This window comes from Theropithecus gelada, unplaced genomic scaffold, assembly GCF_003255815.1.
Source record: "Theropithecus gelada isolate Dixy unplaced genomic scaffold, Tgel_1.0 HiC_scaffold_16137, whole genome shotgun sequence".
Taxonomy (NCBI): domain Eukaryota; kingdom Metazoa; phylum Chordata; class Mammalia; order Primates; family Cercopithecidae; genus Theropithecus; species Theropithecus gelada.
Genome location: NW_020257921.1, coordinates 19,162 through 38,666, shown reverse-complemented (window position 1 = coordinate 38,666; position 19,505 = coordinate 19,162). Strand labels below are relative to the sequence as shown.

Here is a 19,505-nt window from a genome sequence, read left to right as displayed (position 1 = left end):
TGGCCTTCCAAAGAGAGAGTAACTTCACAGTGGAGAAACCTGACAACCCCTACATTAACAAGGTGATAAAGGTTAGCATCAACAGTAATAAGTCATGTTGATAGTATATACCCTTGACACGACGTGATGAGAAGATCACTTTACCTTACCTCTTAACAAAAAAACCTATAACCTCAGTCAATGCATGAGAAAAATACAGGCAAAACCCAACTGAAGGACATTTGACCAAATGACCGATAAGTCGCTTCAAAATTATTAAGGTTACCAAAAACAAGGAAAGTCTGAGAAACGGTCACAGTCCAGAGAAGCCTGGAGCGACATGGTGATGTATTCCGGACAGGAACCTGGAACGGAAAAGAACACCAGGCCGAAAACTAAGGACAGCTGAAATAAAATATAGGCTTATGGGCTTTAGTCAATTTTTAAAAAACGTATTAGATACATGAAAATGATATACGATTTACAAATCCGTCGCCTAATATTTATTTATTGAGCATATTGAGAGCCTGGCACTGTGGTAGGGATGCGAACACAGAAAGAGGTAAGTGTCCCACGCTCAAAAACAGCGAGTCATGAAAAATAAACAACTATGACAAAAAGAACAGAAGACTGTATCTCCTGGAGGCAGTAAGAAAGGCTTAAGATGGGAAGACTATCAAACGCATCAAGGAGTTCATGAAGGTTAATTGACCGCCTAACGCAGGTTGGGAGCCCTCCTCTCCATCCACCCAAATCACCCTCGCCCCACCTTTTCCCCTCCCAAGCGTTTAACCCAGTGACAGGTCGGTTCCACGTAGGCCTACTTTGCGCGTGCGCATCATCGGTTCGGAGATCCTTCGCATCGACGCGCTCAGAAGCAACTTCTTCTGCCTGGTCACCGCCAGCGTAGGCGCTACCACAGCTGCAGTCGCAGCCGCCATTTTAACGGCAGGAAGAGACTGGTTCTGGGACAGCTGGGGACAGTGGTGGTGCCTGGTACGGACGGTTTCCGCCCACGTTAGCCCCTCCAAACTTGCTCGTGTTAGGGCTACAGCCCTCGGTATTGCCTGTATTTTCACTGGGTCCCTGTCGTTGTCCCCAGCCATCCTGTCCCTCTGTCTTTAGTCTCTTCTCTGCCTCCTCATCCTTCAGCTTAGCCGGAAGCTTTGCCTGGAGCTGTTGTTATGCAGCCCCAACCTCTATTAAAGCAGCCGCTTCGATTCCCGGGACTGAATTGTGGCCGCCCAGCCCCCATTCCCCGCCCCGATCTGGTCCGAGTTTATTTTCCGCGGCTGTAAACCGGAAGGGCTCTGAGCTGCAGTGCCCGCTCCGGGCTGGGGGATCTGTGCCCGGTATGGGGGCGAGTTCTGGCCTCCTTAGGGTACGGGGAGAGCTTGGACTTTGGTCCTGACGTGGTGGAGGACACACCTCCGAAGAGTGGACGTTACCTCAGTTGTCTGTTGTTGGAGTTTAATCGGTCACTCGTCTGTTTTGTTGTGTTCTTTCCCAGGAATAACTTTACCAAAGGAAAGCTATTTTGCGAACTGTCCTCTCCAGTGGAGATGGCCAATGTGAGTACATTATCTCCTAAGAATCAGCATAGTAAACTAGTTTGGGAATGTTAGGAAATGAAAGAACGGGTTTAATTATGATGGCATTGGGTGGCATAGTGTTAGACATAATGTATCAAAAATGTCAGGGGAAGCAAGTGGTGTGAAATTGTGTTATGCTTTGAAGGTGGTAGCATTCTTTTCACTGCAAATATACTTATTTATACAATTTGACTTGTACAGATGTGGAAATTCAAGCACCCTTTCGGTATTTTTAAATACAGCGTTTCAGTAAATATCGGAATCTATGTTTAGGCCCTTTTTTATCTTTTGGGTTAGCTAAACTGAAGGGTGTTTTTTTCTTTTCTTTTAAACAGTTTCTGTATTGGAAGTGACCTTCCAAATCCTACAAAATAAGAACAGGAGATACTCTCACACACCAAAGATATTTATTGACTAACTTTCCAGTGATTAGACACATCCTATCTATAGAATTCATATGTAGCGGTCATAAGACATATATAAAAACAGCTACAACTAAAATATAAAGTAATAATTTTTTTAGAACCTACGTAAAGGTGTAATGCAGATTCAAGGCTTTGTGGAGAGGAGTTTGGGATCACTTCATGAGGGAAACATTTAACTTTTGAAAGGTTTGAAAGATGGGTGAGATTTGTATAGTCTAAAATATGAGCGGGAAGGACAGGAAGGTATATTCATAGAACTCCCCAACCCGCCTACCCCTCTGAAAAATTAAAAAGTCATTGCTCCCTGCTAACCTAAATGTAAGATGTGTGAAAGAGATAAGTGGGAGATAAGGTTGAATTGTGAGGTTGGTACCAAGTAAATGAGAACCTTGAATGCCGAACTCAGTAATTTAGACTTTATTCCTTAAATTGTGATTATTCACGTAGAGCTGTGTACTAGGAAGACTTATATGGCAGCAGTTAGCCAGGATGGTATTTCTGTAATTGAACATGATATATTAAGTCTAAAGTGTGACTATAGAGACAAGTCATAAGAGTAGATTACTAGTCTGGGCCAAGTTCTACGGTGAATTTTTGCCTGCCCGTAACCTGCACAGAAAAAGAATGCTGTAAAAGAAGTATGTGGCACTTTCAAAGGAGAGAAAGTAATTGAAGTAGAATAGAAAGCTATTATTTGACCTGGTTTTATTTTGGTTTAAATGAATAAATTATAATAGTTCAGTAGGGAAGATCCTTTTGTAAGTCTTTTGTTAGAAAGAAGTTCATATTAAAGTAAATTTTAAGTTTCAGTATCCAAATGTACGTTAACAATTTTTGTGTTAATTTATATGGATTATAAATTCTGGATGGATGTTACTAATGAAATATGCAGATAGGTGTTTCATAACAAGGGGCAAAAATGTTGATGTTTCAGAGTCTAGACAGGTAAATTAAGATGCCTTCATGGGGACTATGACAAAGCCTTTCTGTTAAAAGGGGAGCAGCCTTCCCTTAGCCACAGTGATTTGTTGCTAACTAATGCCATTTGGTTATGTGAGTCCAATACTGCCAGGTCTTCTGAGTTTTCAGGAAGAGCCAAATTTCTGGACCTTTTGTGTAAATATTTCAATTACTCAATGTTTGTATTTAATTCAAATATCTTGCAACACTGAGGGCTGCAAAAAATATCTGGATAGATGTGGATGCACTGCATAAACTACCAGTTTTTAGTTTTTGTACAGACTGTATTTTCTCACATGATCAAAAGCAGAACCTAGTCCGAAGGCAGTGCACAAAAGGCACTTTCTTTTTATATACTAATAAGGATTTTAAAGTTAAAACATAATAGCATGTCATCTTCCTAAGTCTAGAAGTTTGAATTTAATCATATATAAAATATGTACTTACCCTCAAACTAGAATGAACTCTCTGCTGTAATTTTGTCTTGCTTTTTGGCAATTACTTTTTATTATGTTCACCAGCTAAACCAGTCATAAAATCTGTCAGGTGGTCAGAAAATACTCCACTTCCACAATTAGAGATTTGAGGTTTTGTTTTTTTTTTTTTTTGAGTTGCAGTTTCACACTTGTTTTCCAGGCTGGAGGGCAATGGCAGGATCTCCGCTCACTGCAAGCCTGGCTCCCGGGTTCAGGTGGTTCTCCTGTCTCAGCCTCCCGAGTAGCTGGGATTATAGGCACTCACCACCATGCCTGGCTAATTGTCTTTTTTTTTTATTTTTAGTAGAGACAGGGTTTCACCATGTTGGCCAGGCTAGACCTCAGGTAATCCACCCGCCTTTGCCTCCCTAAGTGCTGGGATTACAGGCATCAGCCACTGCACCCGGCCAAGATTTGAGAATCTTACAGGTTAACGGGTAAGATTTGAAACAGATTAGTACTGTCATCAACTGTCCCTTTCAGTGGGCAATTTAGATACTGGTTTATTTTGCCATTAAAATGAAATTTGGTGATTGGATTTTCTTAGGCTAGGAACAAAACTAGTATTATATAACTTTTGTTAAAAGTTGTATCACCAAGAAAAGAATGTCAAAATATAATCTAATGGCCTTGATAGACGGGCTGAAATAATAATTAATAATAGGCAATTTTTGAAATAATTTGGATGATCTTCCTTTTGCTTCTGTTTTTTGCTTGTGAAACGATGTGAATGATCGCAGATTGTAGATTAATCATCCTGGAACTAGTTCTAATAACAGTGTATAGAATTGTTATGGAAAGTAAATAAAACAATGTATATGTAAAGCACTTACTATAGAACTTGGACCCATAGTGTCCAACATCAATTGATTATTACTGTTACATGCTCTCAAATATTGTCCCCTTCAGGTAATCTTTTATTTTGCTGCTGCTTATTTTGAGCCCTTGCTGAAAATATTTTTGGAATTTGAAATTTTAGATTCCTTTAGATCTTGGGTGCATTCTCTTAAATATCCTTAGTTGTAAAGGTAAATTTGTAATATATAAACACCCAAAAGTCTGAGTTTGTAAGTAAAAAGCCAAATAATTACCATTTTTGTTTCTTTGGGCAAGTTGGGTACAGACCCCAAGAGAGGCTGCTTAAATTTTAGGCAGACAGAATTATTTGGAGACACGTATCACCAAGGAGGTTATATTTATACAGGTCTTAAAAAGTAAGAATTTGCTAGAATTTTCTAGAACGATAAGGAAACAGTATCTTCTAGAAGAAATCTTACGGCAGTATAAAGAATGAAGAGAAATATGGGAAATGTCAGGGAGATATTTTTATGTGATTGAAAAGTAGAGTAAGGGAAGTGAGGGTAAATTTGTAGGAAATTATGTCAGAAAGACAAAAAGACCAGTTAGGATGCACTCTTATACTTAACGGTGACAAAGGTGGAAGGAAAAAATAGGTTGAATTTTAGAATACTCTACTTTGTGAAAGGGAAATAGAATAATTCTCAAGTGTCAGATGGCTGGATTTTTCCAATATCCTAGTAACTAATTTTCACACCACCTCTCTACTGCTCCTCCAGTCCATTTTTTATACCGCCCTTAGTGGTACATTTCTTGAAACAGCCTTTGTTTTTGTCAGTTTACTCTGACTCTTTCCTGCCTACAAATTAAAATTCTGACTATCTTGATGTAACAAGCCCTTTACCATCTGAGTTAAATATACAGTCTTATATAGTTGCCCATAAGTTCAATTTCAAACCTTTTTTTTATTGCATTCTTATACCTACCCTCACTGAATTTGTCACTCTTTGAAATATGTCTCTATTCCTTTGTTCCTGAAAGTCACTGGTTGAAATGCACCTTTTCCCAAGCAAATTTTTATTGTCTTCAAAGCTTAGTATATCCTCCATGAAATTAATTACCTTTTCTCCCAAAGATTTCTTAATAATTATTCAAATCTTTTCATGGCATTTCACAGATGATTTGGTGTTTGTTCTTAATATCTTTTTCACTAAACTGAGAGTTGCCAGTGTGTGTGTGTGTTTTAATACAAATATCCGGATAGTGCATATTTTAGACTTTGTGGGCCATAGAATCTCTCTTGTAACTACTTAACTGTGCCATTATGGTGGGAAAGTGACCATAGGCAATACATAAATTAGTATGGCTATGTTACAGTAAAACTTTATTTACTAAAACAGTGGGCTGTATTGGGAAATCATTCGCCAATCCCTGCATTAAATTGTTCTGACCCAAGTACTTTGTGAAAAATTTTGTGAATGAAAGATATTTACACATTCATCCATTGTAATACGTGATCTCACAGTCTAGTAAGTGAACATACAAGTAGAAAAAAATGTACCACAAAGATACGTGCTGAAATGGAGAAAAGCAGACATTGCCATGAAACCACAATGAAAGGACAGTATGGGAGAGAATTAGCATAATTTATAGCAGTAAAAGAAGAGAGGAAAGTTCGAAAGTAACAGATTTTGGTCCAAAGAGATGTTTTGAGAGTTCTTTATTGAGGATAGAAGAATCTTCTTCGTTGTGCTACCTTTTTAGTGTGTCTAAGTAAGACAACTTTTAGATGTCTATTCTCTCATGTGTGACACTCTTGAATTCTAGCCTTTATTGAAAAGTACATAGACTTTTACCCAAACTAACTCATTACTTGTTTTTTTTCAATATTTATTTTTAGTTTTAAAATTACAAATACACATAATGCTTGTCATATAGTAGGTGTTCAGTAAAAGTAGAATGTTGATTTTTAAAAGAACCTTGCAGTGTGAAGATTTGCCAGAGATTATCTATGTAAGTATAACATTTATATTCAGAAGAAATAATTTTAATTTTGTGTCATTTTTAGGTGCTTTGTAACAGAGCCAGACTGGTTTCCTATCTCCCAGGATTTTGCTCTTTAGTTAAAAGGGTTGTCAATCCCAGAGCCTTTTCGACTGCAGGATCGTCAGGTTCAGATGAGTCTCATGTGGCCGCTGCACCTCCAGATATATGCAAGTGAAAGTTGTTATTGCTTTACTTATAATTGTTTCAAAACATTTCTAGTTGTATTTCCTCTAATATTTCTTCTTAAGGCTTAATGGATTTTTCTGAAGTTGTGTTTATTCTGTTGAAAATGAATCACAGCTCTGCCTAAATATATTTATGTCAGAAAGCTACAGTATAAAAAAGGAAGAAAGAATAAGTACTGGTTTCTAAAACTTCTTAAACTTTTTCTATCTTCAAACATAGAGTCTTCCCTGAAACAAATCTCCTTTTGGTCCTGTTAAACCATATTATTATTTCTTCCCATTCTTTGCTAAATTTCATAAGTGTACCTTGTACTTTTTATGTGTTAGTGTTTATTTAACTTACCTGCTTTCTACAAAGTCTATTCTCATCTGTTTGGTACACCACTACCATGCTAATCATTCTAAAATATTTTAACCACGTCACTTTCTTGAAAAACCTGGTACCTTTCATTGCTTTCAGCAGTAGTTCCCAGACTAACGTCAAGCCATGAAGCATTATTCAAGGTTAAAAAGAAAAAGTGGGGGTAGGGGGGATAGTCTCTGTGGTAGGTAAGTTTGAGAAATGCTATATGCCATATTCCTGTCTTGGAGGCTTATAATGCACACTAAAATATTAAAGACTCTTAGAAACTTAACCTAATGTGTCCCAAAGATATTGGACATGGAATCCTTTTTTCATGGCACACACTACTTACAGTGTAATTTAAGTTCACTTGAGCATTCAGAGCCGTCCATCCTGCTCCAAGTTTTCTAACTCTCTGACTACTCCCCAATTTACATCACCCGAAGACTAACCATATATTTATAATAAATGAAAGATTTGCCATTCAAATTATGTAAGGGATTGGTATCTGGAATATATAAAGAATTTGTAATAGATCAATAGGAAAAGACAACCCGAAAGAAAAATCAGAAAACAAAAGGACATGAATAGGCCTTTCCCAGAAAAGAAAACCTAAAATGACCAGTAAACATACGGTCAAATCCACTGCCCAAATCTATTAATATGGGACGTGTGTTTTCTGTAAAGAGAACTAGAGATTGTTAGACCTTTAAAAACCATCTTGTTCAAAAATAGCTAACAGGTTTTCTCTTGGGAAGTGACTTGAGTAGTCATTAGTGGCTGTCTGTATAGAGCCTTGTTAGTCAACATGATCTGCATCAGTATCATTTAGGAGCTTGTTAGAAATGCAAAATCTTGAGCCCCACTCCAGACCTGTTAAATCAGAATCTGCATTTAAACTAGATCCCAGATGTATCTTAAGTACACCTTTAGAGTTTGAGAAGCATTGGACTAGAGTTTATGTTGAGAATCTTGAGACATCGTCTGGGTTCAGCAGGAAATGGTTCCATAATTGATGGGCGATGTATGCCCTAAGTGTAGAAGAGGGATATGGTGGCTCATGATCTAGGAATGAGGCAGCCATACTGACATAGCCATTTTCAGTTACTTAGTTCTCTGACAGGATATTTTTAAATATCTATTTTTATTGCTAAGTAATATGCATAGCAGTTGTCCCTGTTTCTGTAAGCCCAAATCGCCACTCTGAGTAATTTTTAGTTTAATTTTCTACTTTATTCTCTTCTGAATCTTTTTGAATTTTTTGTAAGTTAGTATTGTTTTTAAGTTTTAAGTGAATAAAGTAATGTGGTTTGTTCTGTATTTGCAATCCATGTTAACTCACGTGGCTGGTAAACAGAGCATTAGGTCACGTGATGCATAATTTTTTTTCCCATTCATGTTTTGTGCCACCAGATAACAGCAGCAGAATGACCCTCTCCAGACGACCATTACTAAGTTTAGCGTCTTTCATTTTAGATCTTCTCTTTACTTAAAAACATGGGCCTGGCACAGTGGCTCATGACTATAATCCCAACACTTGGGGAGGCTGAGGGAGGAGGAGACCTTGTCTCTACCAAAAATAAACAAAATTAGCTGGGCATGGTGGTGTGCACCTGTGGTTCCAGCTACTTGCGAGGCTGAGGTGGACCGCAGAGGTCAAGGCTTCAGTGAGCTGCGATCACACCACTGTACTACAGCCTGGATGACAGAGACCTGTCTCAAAAACAAAACAGAACGAAACAATACACAAATATGAGGATGTAAATGTTATTATACATGCTGTTCTTTGACTTAGCTTTTTCTTTTAATGCATTGTATCCTGGATTTCATTCAGTGTCAGTACGTAAAGGTTTATTGTCTTGTTTTTAATGACATTCAAGCATTTCTTAGTATGGATTATTTTATTCAGTCTTTCCCCTAATAACAGACTTGCCTATAATCTGTCAATCAGTTGCTTTGATTAGTGTTTTGGAAACAATAGGAAACTATCTATATTCACATGGGAAAACAGATTTTAAAGATCTTTTAGATAAAAATATACATAATTTTAAGAAGAACATTCTTTCAGTCTACCAATATACTTGACTATTAAGGAGAAACTGTTCCTTTTGTTGTTTCTCTTCAGGCTCTCGAACAGTGTGGCCTGATGAAACTATGGGACCCTTCGGACCTCAAGATCAGAGGTTCCAGCTTCCTGGGAACATAGGTTTTGATTGTCACCTCAATGGGACTTCTTCACAGAAGAAAAGCCTGGTTCATAAAACTTTGCCTGATGTTCTAGCAGAACCTTTGTCAAGTGAAAGACATGAGTTTGTGATGGCACAATATGTGAATGAATTTCAGGTAAATTGTTGGTAACATTTATTGTGGTTTCCTGATTGTTAATGCTATATTACTCTTGATTATTATAAACATATTACTTTTGTTGAAAAAGTTAAAAATCAATTCCAATACCTGTATATACAAAAACAGCATATATAGCTTTGGAAGACTTGGCATTGTCCTCTACAAAGTGTTTGCTATATAATTTTTGTACTGTAGATTATAATATTTTTAAAATATTTCTTCAAAAATATGTTTTTAAGTATAGATATAATGTAATTATATCTATATACTGGAAATTTAGGTTTCCTGTTTTTCACTTTTAATAAATGGCAATTAAATTTGTACATGGATCTGATTCCAACTGGTTCTGTATTCCTCTAGCCATTTAAAAGCTTAAGAAAAATTTGAGATCTCTGAAATTGTTCAGATACAATAATAAAAAGGACCCAGTTTCATAAGTTTATTTTTTCTTAAATAATTTCTTAAGGTTGGTTTTTTTTTTTCATTTTTAAACATTTTTAACTTGCATTTGTGATTGTTTAAAGTGGAAAGCTACATGCAATTCAGGGTTCCTGTCAAACCCCTGATGTTTATCATTTTTCATATTTTTGCATAGTTTTAGGCTGAGTTGTTTTTTTTTTTTTTAATCAAAGCCATATTATAAGCAGCAGCAAACCTTACTTTTGAGTTATATTAGATGACCTGACACTGAGACACAGTTGACCAGTCCTATGTTTTTATCAGATAATTCCTTCTCAGCCTTCTTGGCTTCTTGTTCTTCCTGTCTGTCAATTAAATTACATTTCCCCTAAGTTTCTGTCCTACAACTTCTCATTTGAATCAACCCTTGGTCACTTAATCCGTTGGCCTCCTCCACAGTCTATGTTTTTATAATTTCTAATTCAGTATTTCTCTTTCTGACATTTCCAGTTCTATATTTCTGTATGCCTACTGAACCATCTTTGTTTGGATGTCTCGCAAGTTCCCAGATTTTGTGTGTCTAATACTGAAGTAATATTTTTTTTTTCCCTTAAAAACCTGTTCTAACTCCCATATAACCAATACTGTTAGTGGAATAACCATCCTCCCCTTTCTCCTAAGATAAAACTTAGAGCACCAACCTTCTCTATCATATCACTATAAATAATATAAAAATCACATCGCTTTTTTCTCTCAAGTTGCTCCTAAAATATTAGTGTCCTTTCAATTCTTTGCCAGAGTTCAAGGCCTGTTTGTCTTACCTGGATTTTTAGAGTCATTATAGCATGACACACAATGAAGATAGAATAAATCTGGGTTTAAAGATTGACTCTGCAGCTTACTTAATTTTGTGACCTCGAGGAAAATACTTAACCTTTCTAAGCTCCTGTTTCTTTTTTGTTGTTGTCGTTTTGTTTGTTTTTTTGTTTCGAGATGAAGTCTCGCTTCATCTCGTTTTGAGATGAAGTCACCAGGCTGGAGTGCAGTGGTGCGATCTTGACTCACTGCAACCTCCGACTCCCTAGTTCAAGTGATTCTCCTGCCTCAGCCTGCTGCATTTTAGTTACTTAGCCAATTTCTGTTCTGTAGCTGAGATTACAGGCGCGCACCACCACACCCGACTAATTATTGTATTTTTAGTAGAGGTGGGGTTTCACCGTGTTGGCCAGGATGGTCTCGATCGCCAGACCTCGTGATCCGGCTGCCTCGGCCTCCCAAAGTTCTGGGATTACAGGCGTGAGCCACCATGCCTGGCCACTCCTGTTTCTTTATATGTCAAATGAGGATAGTAATAATCTCTAGTCCACAAGATTTTTTTTTTTTTTTTTGAGACAGAGGTTTGCTCTGTTGCCCAGGCTGGAGTGCAATGGCACGATCTTGGCTCATTGCAACCTCTGCCTCCCAAGTTCAAGCAGTTCTCATGCCTCACCCTCCCAACGAGCAGGGATTACAGGCATATGCCACCATTCCTGGCTAATTTTTGCATTTGATATTGCTATTTCTCATTGCCTGTAGACTAAAGTCCAAATTTCTTAATGCTGAATAAATGGCATTTCACAATTTTGATCCCTTATCCTTCCCACCTTATCTGCCACTACTTCCTATTCCCTCTGTACTCCAGCCACAACATACTTGCCATTTTTCTTGAATACAACATTCTGTGTCTTTGCACTTTATTGTCTTTTGCTGCACTGTTTTTCCTCCTGAATTCATAATCTCTATACCACCTATTTTTTACCTGTCAGATATATTAACTTGTAGCTCAAATATCACCATTTCAATCATTTCCTGATTCTTCCCAGCAAAGTGTTTCTTCCTCATCTGTGCCCCTAGAAGACTTTATTCGTAACTCGATAGCACTTGTCATATTGAATTGCATTTATTTGCTTGTGCTTTTTTTTTTTTATTAGGCCTGAAATCGCTGAAAGTAAGGACTGAATTTTTTACCATTGCAGTACCTTCTCCTGTCATAGTGCCTGATGTATAGTAGGCTCTCAGTAAATTTCAGTTGAATAAAAGCCTCTAAGCTCTTCCTGTAGGAGAGGCTGTATTATTTAGTCATGTATCTTGTAAGTTAGTATCATTATCCCCATTTTACAGATTATAGAAGAAAAGATAATTAAATATATTACCATAAAATAGAGGACGTAACATTATGAGACACATTATGGCATTTTAGTTACTTAGCCAATTTCTGTTCATAGCAAGTTTTAGAATATCAGTATATTTATATAGTCATGCTCTGCTGTATTCACATTTTTTGAACTTCCAAATCTTATATTCATTGTAGAGAAAAGTTTGAGTAAATGAAAAAACATCATTACCTCACCTCCCAGATAGATTATAATTATTTGTAAAAACAAACAAAAAGCTTTCTAAGGAAGACAAGTTTATAACAGGCAAGATACCGTTCTATTTGAACTCCAGATTTTGTTGACTTACATCCTTGTTCTCCTTAGGGTAATGATGCACCTGTTGAACAAGAAATTAACAGTGCAGAAACTTACTTTGAAAGTGCCAGAGTAGAGTGTGCAATACAAACATGTCCGGAATTGCTGCGAAAAGGTACGTCATGCTTTATATTTTGAAGCACTGTTACTAATTTTTTAATATGTTGAATAATGTCCTCTATAGAAATTGGAATGCTCTATACCTTAATATCATATTTTACTGTATCTGGCTGGAAGTGATTGCATGACCCAGATAAAGGCTTTCAAATGTCCTGTGACATCTGACCTCATGCTGCCATTAGATAGGAAGAGTAAAATTTTTATAACTTTTTTCCTAAGGGTAAATTAAAGTCATTTTTACTCCTGGGTGATCATTAGAGTTATAATTTTATGAGTTAATATAATACTGAAAAATCTTAGTAGGCATTTTTGAAAATTATATTAACCCCAAATAATGTGTAATCCTATTTACCCTTCAGGATTGTTGGTATTAATATTTCAGTTCATCCAACAAAAGCAGAAGTAAACAAAACTAAGTTTAATTTTACCCTTTTCAAAAATAATATACATTTATAAAAATCTAATGCCACAGTAATTTTACTTAATCAGCATTTTTCTAAAGAAGTACTTTTAACCTTCTTTAAAAATTTGTTCTTTAGAAATCAAATTCTTTTCTACCTGGAATATTTATTCTTATTTGTAGATTTTGAATCACTGTTTCCAGAAGTAGCTAATAGCAAACTACTGATTCTGACTGTAACACAGAAAACTAAGAATGATATGACTGTTTGGAGTGAAGAAGTAGAAATTGAAAGAGAAGTGCTCTTAGAAAAGGTAATTCTTTCAATTGCTAATAATTTAATTTTATGGTCACTAAGTAACAGTGAACCAGTGTCTTAAAATGATGACTTTTTAAGGTCATTTAAAGGTCATTTCCACCCTTTATTCATTTTCCTCCAAAGTGTTGTAATGCTAAAGGACTTACATTTTTTTTGAGAATAAAAGTGCTTTTTTAGTATCCTTAAAATTTTAGATTCTGTTTATTACTTTCCTCAATTTATTTTTTAAAAGTCTATTTTGGAAAATTTGGAAAATGACAAAAAGGTAAAATTAACTCTTTATCCTTCTCCCCTCAGCCTCCCCCTCCCCCTCCTCCTCCATCTCCCCCTTTATCTCCCCATCTTCCCTTTCTCCTGGGCTTAGAACATGTCAAATAATGAGTGAAAATTATGCCAGCTCTCTCCAAGAGTAAACAGTAACAGTGTGCAATACAATAACAGTATAATAATGTTTACCCACGTTTTTTTCTGTGTTTTGCTTTTAACCTAAAGTATGCTTTGACATGTTTCCATACTTACACATAGATATATTTCATTCTTTATAAAATCTGCATAGCATTATATCACATGGGTAAACCATAAACTTTTTAAATTATTTAAGAATTTTAACCGGGTGCAGTGGCTCCCACCTATAATTCCAACACTTTGGGAGGCTGAGGCCAGAGGATTGCTTGAGTCCGGGAGTTTGAGACCAACCTGGGCAATGTTGTGAGACCCTGTCTCTACAAAAAAAAAATTATCCAAGTGTAGTGATGCGCACCTGTAGTCCTAGCTACTCTGGAGGCTGAGGTGGCAGATCACTGGAGCCTGAGAGGTCGAGCTGTAGTGAGCCTTGATGGTGCCACTGCACTTCAGTCTGAGCAACAAAGTGAGACCTCCCATCTCTTATAAAAGAAGTTTCTTAGTCATTTATAAGTTTAAAATCCAACTTTTGCTATTATAGGCAACAAGCAGTGACAATCTTTTTACAAATACTTTTATGCATGCTAATATCTATAGATTCCTAAATAGAGAGTTGCTGAATCAGTGTGTATCTACCTTTTAAATTTTGATAAGACACTTCCAATTTGCCCACCAAAAAGATTGTTCTAGTATATAAACTGTCATGCTAGCTTACCCTGGGTGTTAGCAGTTCTTTCCAACTCAGGTTAGCTAAGGGGTTCAAGTCACTAACTTGAATTTAAAAATCCCGTTAGTGATTTCTATGCAGGATATTAGGAATTATTTTATGTTTTCTTTCGGATTAGATGTATGGTTTTTATTTGTAAAAGTATTGTAATTTACATATTCAGCAATATTATAATTTCACATTTAAATGTCATATAGCTGCTAATAGATTTTGTGTGGTTTTTAACAATCACAAGCATATTATATAGTGATTAACAAAAGAGTTATAGAGAGGCGTAGGATATTTTCTATTTACATATTAAAATAATGCTTAGTAAATATATACTCACCACTATCATTGAAGTGCTAGAATATTATCACATGTATATTGCATTAGTTTTAATTTTTGGTCAGTTTAAGATTCTGAACCTAATTTGATAGTGACTCCAGTATAGTTCTAAGTTAGTTTCCTGTAACCAGTTTCAGGGCTTTGAATGGCAACATGCTTCAACTTGAGAGTTTTAATTTTATAATGACTGAAGCTATTTTATTTTCTGTGAAAAAAGATTTTTTTGATTAAAGATTTCTTCGTGATTATTTTGGAACCACACCTAGCTCTCCAAGTAAATATTTGATATTTTATGGTTTAAATCTATTCTAATTTTTTCCAGCAGATGTCAGTGTTGGTGAACAGAAATCCTAAGAAAAATACTTCAGCTTTGTGTTAATTTGAGATTCTTTCAGTTAACCTTTGTAAACATTTGATTGCATTGCATTGTTTTGCTCTCCTTGTAGTTTATGTATGATACATCTGTTCATTAAATTGAAATACATTTTAATGACTGTTTTCTAAGCCATATTCAGTAGTTTTCCTATTTTTAAGAATTGTGAGGATTAATAAAATACAGCAATAAATATTAAATATGGAAGATAACCTAAAGAATACAGTATTATCTTAATGGTTATTGTTAGTTTACAGGAAAGTATTAAGAGAAAAGTTACCTTAGATCAACTAACTTTTTCTGGAAGGGGTGTTAAAAGACAAATTATCACAAATTTAAAGATCTAATTGGTTTTGATTTGAAATTCTAGAATCAAGCAACGCCTCATTCTGTAAAATAGATTGTTACAAACAGCTAAGCAGAGGAGGCTGGCTTTATACACGGCAAAGAGCTGGAGAAAGCAGCAATAGGAAACGAGAAGCAGATTATTCCTTTCAAAGTTACTTTCCTTATAGGGTTAAAACACAGATGGCTTTCTTATGCTGGCTCAAGTAAACTAGGCCCATTCTGATTGGTTGCTGTGAATCTTGGTTTTTTTGTTGTTTGTTTGTTTGAAAACTAGTCTGTTTCAGAATTCAGTTAGATTAGGCAGTACCTAGCATGAGTGACTCCATTCTGGTTTGGTCTCATCTCCTGCGACCTAGTGCAGGAGGCTAGTCCAAAACAAGGAGCTCCCATAAAATTTGTTTAACAGGGGCCAAATAGTAAATATTTTAGCTTTTATAGGCCTTAGGGTCTCAGCTACCCAGCTCTACCCCTGTGTTGTTAAAGCATCTGTAGACAATATGTAAATGAATTGCCATGGCTGTGTCCACTAAAACTGTTTATCCAAACAGGCACCAGATCAGATTTGGCCCTTGGACAGTAGCTTACTAACCTCTGAATTACAATAAAGTCTTGATTTAAGGCTTGGACTTTTGGAGATCTCAGCTGAAATACCACAATTAGTCAGTAAGGTCTTTTCATTCTGGGTGGGTCGGAAATCCATGTCTCCCAGCACTGCATGACACATGGATCTCTAGGCCTCTCGGAATCTTGCCTCATGAGTGCACAGCTCAGCCCTTAGCTAAGAAACTATGGTGAATAGTTCTGCAGCCTAACTCAGGAGCCCATTTTATGTATCTCCTTCATTTCCAGTACCTTGCCTTACAAATCCCAGGTGCCTCAGCTGTCTCGAACTCTTGCTTTCTACCTCCTCAGCTCCAGTGACAGCATCATTTTGCTTGGGCTCTAGTTCTTTGCCCTGTGACAGGCAAATGTCCACAGACAGAAAGCTGGAGCAAATATGGGGATTTTTTCATTTGTTTCCCTTCTCTCAAAGGTCTTGTCTCACCTGTTGTTCAGGGTCTAAAAATAGTTACCTTGTATATTTTGATCAGTTTTATAGTTTTACAACAGGATTACGAGTTCAGTACCTGTTAACTCTGTTACGGCCAGAAGTGGAACTGTGCCCTTGATTTTTTTGTTTTGTTTTGTTTTGTTTTTTGAGACGGAGTCTGTCTGTCACCCAGGCTGGAGTGCTGTGGCATGATCTCGGCTCACTGCAACTTCTGCCTCCCAGGTTCAAGCAATTCTTCTGCCTCAGCCTCCCGAGTAGCTGTGTACCCTTGTTTTTAAACATTCATGATCTCTTCTTTATTTCAACATTGTAATCTGGTCTTAGTATTTGTTACTGTCTTTTCACTACTTAGACTTCTGATAAAGCTAATAAAATAGCTTATAAATTAGGATGGTAAGACCACAATTTTTATACATGCACATGGTAGTAGTTAATTGTACACTATACAAAAGATAGAGAAGAGTATATAATGAAAAGCAAGTACCTTGTTTAAGTACACCATTTACCAGGTTATATTATTTTTATGTGTTTTTTCAGAATGATTTCATGACTATGTGAGTAGATAATGTATTTTGAAGGACACACAAACAAGTAAATGTTTTCAAACAACTTTCTTTCAAACGAATGAATGTTTCAGATCTTTTCACTAAGAGCATTTTGTTTTCCTTTACCTATTTCTATTAAAATACCTATTTAGTATTTTACCTGTATCTGTTATCACCGTAATAATAGAAAATAGCAACCATAGTTGATAGTTCATGAGAGATTCAGAAGTTAGTAGCATAGAACTGATTAGAAGTAGTTCATAAAGTAAGAAAGAATTCAAAAGAAAATGTGTAGAATTTAGTCTTTTTAAAATAAAGTGTTGTATTTACAATCTTCTGGAATGGTCAAAATAATCTTATGCTTTTATAGTCTAATTTGCTATTGGTTTTTATTTTTTATTAATCTTGAGTTCTTTTCTGAAACAAGATAGTCACTTAAAATTTTATTTAAAAATAAAACAATCTCTAGTAATGCTATCTTTAAGCATATTATTTGTGACTTTCAATGCAGTTCATCAACGGTGCTAAGGAAATTTGCTACGCTCTTCGAGCTGAGGGATATTGGGCTGACTTTATTGACCCATCATCTGGTTTGGCAGTGAGTAATTATCATTTGAAAATCAAATTATGTGAAGTAGAGATGATTTTTATTATAAAATTTGTTTATAACTTTGGTAATAGATTAAGACTTTTTAAAAATCTCACAATTTTACCCAAATAAATACTACTGTGAGTCATTGGAATTCACAACTTTTGAGAGACCTCTATCACTCACAGTTAAGTTTCTCCATCACTTCAATTTTTTTAATTAGAAATGTTTTTACTTTCTGTTCTCACTAGTAGATATTATATATTTGAGTTGCATTGCATGAGTGTGTTTACTTTTTATAAGTTGAAAACTATAAATTGGTACAGTCTAGTTTCTGTAAGGAAGAAATAATTATTATTAGAATTAATTGATTAAAATACAGGTGGTAAAAATAAATACTTAGACCAGTAAATTTTTGGAAATTAACATTTATAAGGTTATACTTTGAAGAAATAACTGAACTACCACTGTAGTCACATTTTAAATTCTGGATATATCTTTCAGTAACAAGTAGTAATCAAATCATTTTCTGAATCTTAAGATAGGAATATATACCATTTCTTCTCAAAGTCAAATAAGATATCGAGAAATGGAAAACTTGCTTGGTCTTTAGTTTCCTTGTCTTGAAAATGATGGTGAACTATAGATAATTGTCTAAGGTTTATTCCATCTTTAAAGGATGTGCAATAGTATGCGTTTGATTCTAGGTAACATGAAATTTGCTAGATCATTTCACATTTCCGGAATGCATAGGAATTGGGGAAAAGGGGTGGTAAGGCAGTTTAAGTGTTGCACGTGACTTTTTACTTAGTTTTTTAAATATTTGGAATATTAAAGTAGATAGGTGTCATGTTTACCTAAAAATTATTACTAAAATGTCTTTCTTACTAATGAAAATACTTCATTTTTATTTCCTCAGTTTTTTGGACCATATACAAACAACACTCTTTTTGAGACTGACGAACGCTACCGACATTTAGGATTCTCTGTTGATGACCTTGGATGCTGTAAAGTGATTCGTCATAGTCTCTGGGGTACCCATGTAGTTGTAGGAAGTATCTTCACTAATGCAACACCAGACAGCCATATTATGAAGAAATTAAGTGGAAATTAGCAGAAATGTCATTTGCTGTACTATTTGTATGTGATCTTTGGATTGATCTATAAACAGTCAGACTAAAGTTTTTAAAATAGACTTATTTCTAAGTATTTATTTCAGCATTTATGAATTTACAACATTGGCAAGTGATTTGGGACTTTAAAATTGCAAATCTTCGTTATTCATATCATTGAATACACATTGAGCACATCCACATTGTATGGGATGTGGTAATTAGCTTGTAACCAGGGTATGATCTGCTATTGTTATTTCTCCCCGTTTTTGGAAAAAGGCCTCAGTTTTAATTATTTTCTTCCCAAAATAAATCACACATTTGGTTACAATAATGTGTGTTTTCATTACAATATTTTTAAAATACCATCATTATTGATTCTTAAGTTTCTGTAGTAATCTTTTTAAAGTTCTTTTTAATAATGCAATTGAGAATTTTGGATTCATTGTAGGCTTTACTTTTTCAAATTTTCTTTTATCTTTATTGTCTATTAAAGTGTTGTGGTACCAGTCTGAGTATTACTTTGAAATAATTTATGTTCAGGAAAAGAAGAAGAAGGATAATATATCTTTAAACACACGAGTCTTGTCCTTGTCCCTACTAAAAAAGGTAATTCTCTCTTAACTCCTGAGTTGAGACAGATAAATAAAACTATGCCTTAACTGCCAAATTTATTTTCAATTTTAGCAATAGGCAGAAACTGCAGTACTTTACAGAGGTGCCTCATTTGAGATGGGGCTTGTTTTTACAGCATTAGAAACTTCAAAAGAATTATCTTTCATTTTTGAACCTTTTCTAATAGAAATAGGCAGATCTAAGGAGTAAAAGTAACTTCTACAAAATGAATTGAAATAGATTTTTTCTCTCTTTTCATGAAATGCCTGTTTTGAAAAGGACTACATGGAGATAACTTTTTAATCACACCTTGTTTTAAAACCCCTAGCTTAGTTAACATGTCATTTGATAAGAGGTGTTGCTTATGATCTAGAGCTAGAAAGTTTTCATTCATTTTGAAATGATGAAGTGTAGTGATTGCCACAGCATTTAGAATAACATTTATTAAAGTGTATGTATATATATGCACGTCATATATCCTCAATAAATTTTTGTCTATGTAACCAGCACCCAGATCA

The 19,505-nt window shown here is 35.4% G+C and overlaps 1 protein-coding gene across 2 annotated transcripts; it reads left to right on the top strand.

Annotated features, from left to right (window-relative positions):
- Positions 1 to 806: 806 nt before the first annotated feature.
- Positions 807 to 18,706, top strand: LOC112617383 (methylmalonic aciduria and homocystinuria type D protein, mitochondrial). 2 transcript variants are annotated; one of them, XM_025374152.1, is made up of 8 exons: positions 807 to 975; positions 1,490 to 1,550; positions 6,299 to 6,443; positions 8,930 to 9,147; positions 12,069 to 12,174; positions 12,763 to 12,893; positions 17,183 to 17,269; positions 18,180 to 18,706. In XM_025374152.1, exons 2-8 carry the CDS (start codon positions 1,542 to 1,544, stop codon positions 18,372 to 18,374), a joined length of 891 nt encoding a protein of 296 aa, XP_025229937.1. In that variant the 5' UTR covers positions 807 to 975; positions 1,490 to 1,541; the 3' UTR covers positions 18,375 to 18,706. The 2 variants fall into 2 exon arrangements, with proteins under 2 accessions (XP_025229937.1, XP_025229938.1); XM_025374153.1 differs by having other exon boundaries at positions 887 to 1,550.
- The last annotated feature ends 799 nt before the right edge of the window (positions 18,707 to 19,505 follow it).